Source organism: Cyprinodon variegatus, unplaced genomic scaffold, assembly GCF_000732505.1.
Source record: "Cyprinodon variegatus isolate N-32 unplaced genomic scaffold, C_variegatus-1.0 Scaffold555, whole genome shotgun sequence".
NCBI classification, from domain to species: domain Eukaryota; kingdom Metazoa; phylum Chordata; class Actinopteri; order Cyprinodontiformes; family Cyprinodontidae; genus Cyprinodon; species Cyprinodon variegatus.
This window is the reverse complement of record NW_015151008.1, coordinates 515,158-519,863: the sequence shown is the minus strand read 5'-3', so window position 1 is coordinate 519,863 and position 4,706 is coordinate 515,158. Positions and strand designations below refer to the sequence as shown.

At 39.3% G+C, this 4,706-nt stretch overlaps 1 protein-coding gene across 1 annotated transcript in view; it reads left to right on the top strand.

Moving 5' to 3' along the window:
• LOC107095545 (myosin light chain kinase, smooth muscle-like) overlaps nt 1-3,897 on the top strand; it is a 24,455-nt gene extending 20,558 nt beyond the window's left edge. The window contains exon 19 of the mRNA XM_015391681.1: nt 2,609-3,897. Coding sequence (XP_015247167.1) covers nt 2,609-2,734 — 126 coding nt within the window. The 3' untranslated portion in view covers nt 2,735-3,897. The remainder of the gene's footprint in view (nt 1-2,608) is intronic.
• The last annotated feature ends 809 nt before the right edge of the window (nt 3,898-4,706 follow it).

The window sequence follows — 4,706 nt, the reverse complement described above, 5'->3', positions numbered from 1 at the left end:
GCTTTACACAAGGTGTCAGGGTTATGAACTTTCACTTCTGTGCTTCTCAAATGAAAAACACGAAAGCATTCTTGCAAAACATTTGACCGTCTTATGACCTTCATACACTATTTCCAATGATGAAAGTAACATATAGAAAAACAAATGATTGAGAGCAATATAAAACATATAAATGAATAAAATGATAAAAACAACAGAAATCATAGTAACTCCAAAACAAAATCATCCAGGCATGCCAGAATAGCTTGGGTAAAAATAGTAGGGCTGTCTGCAAAGCCTTGAGGAAGTCTGGTATATGTAAACTTTCTAACCTCAAATGTGAAAGCAAACCAATATTGAGAGTCAGGATGAATTGGTACTGAGAAAAAACCATTACTCAAATCAATAACTGAAAAATACTTGTTTTCAGGGCTTAAAGTGTTTAACAGAGTGTGCGGATCAGGAACATTAGGGGATCTGGTCTGTACAGCTTGCTTTACAGCTTGCAGGTCCTGAATCATTCTCCAATCTTTTTATTAGCCTTTTGGACTGGAAAGATGGGAGTATTGCATGGGGAATCAGGGCATGGTCTGATTATTCCTGCCATGAGTAAATCTTTTACAACTGGTTTGATACCCTCCTGTGCTTCCTTCTTTAGAGGGTACTGTTTTATTCTGGGCTTCCATTGTGATTTTGGTTGAATGGTAACTGGAGAAATCGTTGTAATTAGACCTACATCTGTTGGGCCCGTTGACCATAACTGCTGAGGAACATTTTGTAAATCCAGTTCCTCTCTTTAAGTTAGAAAAAGTTCAGTTTGTCACTCTAACTCATGTACTCTGGTCTGTGAGTCCACAACATACTTAAGCTCAAGTCTGCTCAGGCCAGTTGAAACGCTAAAGGACCAACCACAGTGATTAAGAGGTGTGTAGTCTGCAGCTGCGTCTGCTACTCGTAAATGAGGGCCACTGTCTTTCCACTGTGTTTCACTAGAACGGAAAAGTGATATATGTGGCAGCCATGGGAATCTGTACAAAGGTGGAAGCTCTGAAGGTAACAAAACAGTTGCAGCAGCAAATGAGACTCCATCAGTGTATAAATATAGAAAGCTAATTGGGACAACCTCGTTTCTCAAAAATTGCTGTGCATAGTCTGTGTCTGGACTCTGAGATATATTCATAGTGACATGGAGTTGACTAAGGGGAATTTCATGTTCTGGCTTAGTGAGGGTTAGACAGAAATCATAATAACTCCAACAAAGAATGTGTCACCATTCAGATGCTAAAGGTTATAGATGTTTGTGTCCAAAACTCCTCCAACTTTACCGTAGCTTCTAATATCAATCAGAGGAAATCCGCCCATCTTTATTAATCCCAGCCTATTGAAGGACGTCTGTGTTTGAAGTTATCTTTTTTACCTTTTAGGATTAGCTGCTTCTCACTGATTTAACAATCTGAAGTTTCATCTCACACTTCTAAATATAAAGTTGCATTTTTAAAGATACTTTCAGTTACTGAACAAACATTAGGTGTTTATAGATAAAACTGACACTATATTTACACATTAATTGTTAAATATGCTGGTTCTCAGCCATCCAGGTTAGTCATTCCAAAACAGTTTTTAAAAAAAACAATCCACTGGACTTTTTTCCAAGTTTGAAGATGCTTAGCTTATCTTCTTTTTAACTCACACCACCCAATGGAACACAAACTTTCTGTGATCAGGACCTTACAACACCAGGCCGAGCATTGCCTACTAAAACAGAAGGGAAGCACAAAGAACAGAAACACATCAATGATGCTCTCCCAACCTGTGGATACCTAAAGTGGCCGTTTGTCAAATCAGCAAGGAAATCCAAAAGACACGCAGCAGAAGATAATGTTGAGACGATTAAACGCAAAAACATCACCATCCCATTTGTTGCTGGAGTCTCTGAAAAACTCAAGAGGATTTTCTCCAAACACAAAATCCCAGAACATCAAACCAAACAGGTCCTTAAACAGAGACTAGTGCATCCTGAAGAACAAACCCCAGACCTAAGATAATCAAGGTGTGGACCTATTTGTTCGGTTCAATTTGTATGTTTTCTAAGCTAATGGGACTTTTTTGGTCCACTCTATGAAGTCTGGAACTCAATGCTATTTCTGACATTTTGAATTGAAAAAGCTTCCTGGATGGGAAGAGAAACGTCTTCAAACTTGGACACAAAGTCCAATGGATTGTTTTTTAATATTTTTGGAATCACTTGGCAAAGTATCCAAAAGCCTTTAACTCTTTCTATTACTTATTTATTTAAAAACTAAAAACCTCAGTTTTACACAACTTGATAATTATAACCCAGAGAAAAAATAAATCTTGGTTTTCAATTTTTACAAATTAAAATCTGAAACTTTTGTTGCTTCTCTGTAGCCCCACCAATCCCCCCATCCCCACCAAGTGTTGCCTTCAGCAGGTCAATAGATTCAACCTATTGGCTGATAAAGAACCTATTTCCATCAATATAAGATTTATTTTGTTTGTTGTGTTGGTGGATCACCTGTAGTTCCTCTAAATCCATTCTAATAATGTTTCTTTAACCTGTTATGTTGAAGTGTTAATAATTTATTCTATGGTCTGCTGAATCCTGCAGGTTTCAGGTGACGATGATGCCAAGTACATGGTGAAAGCTGTCAACAGTCTGGGCGAAGCAACGTGCACAGCTGACCTGCTGGTAGAGGTGATGGCTGAAGAGGAGGAGGAAGAGGAGGAGGAATGAAGATCCGTGTAGGACGAGTCACGGGGCCGCTGATCCTCAGCCTGTCAGACCTGAGCAGGAGAAATTTTACCCACGGTGGTAGGGGGTGTTGAAGGTGCAGGTGGGCGGAGTTTCACTGAAGGTTTGATCCTGTTATCAGGCTGTGATATAAGAATCATCCCATGCATCAGGAAATTATTAAGTTAAGTTTCCCTCTAAAAACCAACATGATAAAGGATCAGGATACGATTCAGTCTTTACCCACAATGCATCCTGAGACCCCTGGTGGATTTGCAAAGGAGAAAACATATTCATACAGTGTTAGCTAAAAAAAAAAAAAGGTTTAGATAAACAGAAGTAAAGTAATAAATGATGGTAACTGAACACAGAAATCATAATTTAATGATTCAGTCTATGAGCACTTAAAGCAGTAATGATGTTGGTCTGGAGGGTTCAAAGATTCAGGATAATTCAGCCATTAGTGAGATAAAACATCATGATGATGGAGGAACGATCCGCTGGAACCACCGACTGTTGGAAATTATATCAGAGCAAAATAGCAAATAATTTGACTTTAATGTCAGTAGATTTTTCTTCTATTGTTTTAACAAATTGTCTCTGTAGTTAATTGGACTCCATTAGAAATGTTATTTCTCAATAAATGAGGCTCCCTTTGGCAGAGAAATGCCTTCATGGATGGAGAAGCAGAGCTGGGTTTATGGACGGATGCTGAAGAGATGACGGAACAACAGGTGAACGCTGTTAGTTAAATACATTCAATAGACTTATTTTATCAACCTTGTCTTTGGTGAATTATAGCAAACAGCAGGATAAGATTTTAACCCAAACACTCAACTCTGCTGCTTACAGATTAATTTCCCTACAAATGTGGCTCCATTTCAGGAGAAAGAAATTAAAACCAAACTTGGGCTCAGTATTAATTAAGCTGGACCAGTTTAGGATGGGGATCAGCATCATTCGCCCTTTATTAGATCTTTAGTACTTTTTTATTTTGAGCTTCTTTAACCATTGTTCAATGCTCTGCAAAACTTGAAATATAAGTTAAAAAAAAACGTTTTTAATAACTGTATTTTTCTTTAATTTTTGAATTTAATGATTTGCCGGTGGAATCAAAAGATTTACATTTTAAATTAGAAATAAACAGACATCTCCATTATCTTACTGTAATGTAAATGAGGTTATTTTTTAGATCAGGTTTTGTTTGCTCACATTTATGTTCACCTTTAAAACAAAATTCCTCCATGGCGCGACTTGTTTACGTACTCTGACCCTCTCTGATTAACCAGTCAGTGCAGCTCCCTGTGTTAGACTCCGCCCACCTGATGCCCCGCCCACCCCTGTCTCCTGCGAGGTCGTGTCATTGGACTGACTCCCTGTGAAGAGCAGCTCCTCCACATTCCCACAGACTCTTCCTGTAGCTCCACTAACCGTAACAGTTCTGGGTTTGACACGTTTTCTCTCTCACATGGAGTCTGGAGGAAACGCCCAACAGCTCTCGTATGATTGGTCCGTTTATGGAAGCTGCAGAAACCGATCTGCATCTTGAGATGAGGGCCATGAACACTTCTGCCGTGTCACTGAACTTTAACTCAGAATGTCACATTTGGTCCCAGTTTGATTTGAAAACTAAACACTGAACCATTTTCCAGTGTGTTTACCAACACATTAGATGTTACCCGGTTTGCCCTGCCTTAGAGCAAGGCAGCAGGCCTTCATTACGTCTGTGCCTTAAAGCTGCTCTGAGCCCAGACTGAACTCCAGGCTCCGCTCCAATCACTTTGTTCTTTATGTTTAACCGGAGCTGCTCCTCTTATTAGCTCGTTATTCTCACATCATGTTTCAGCTGCAGGTTTAGAAGCTTCAGTCACGTTTGGCCTTAAAGCATCGTCACTCTGAATCAGAGTTTCTCCGTCACACCTTGGGACCTTCTTCTCCTTCTGCTTCTTCTGTGGCCTTAGAAAGAGTTGATGAA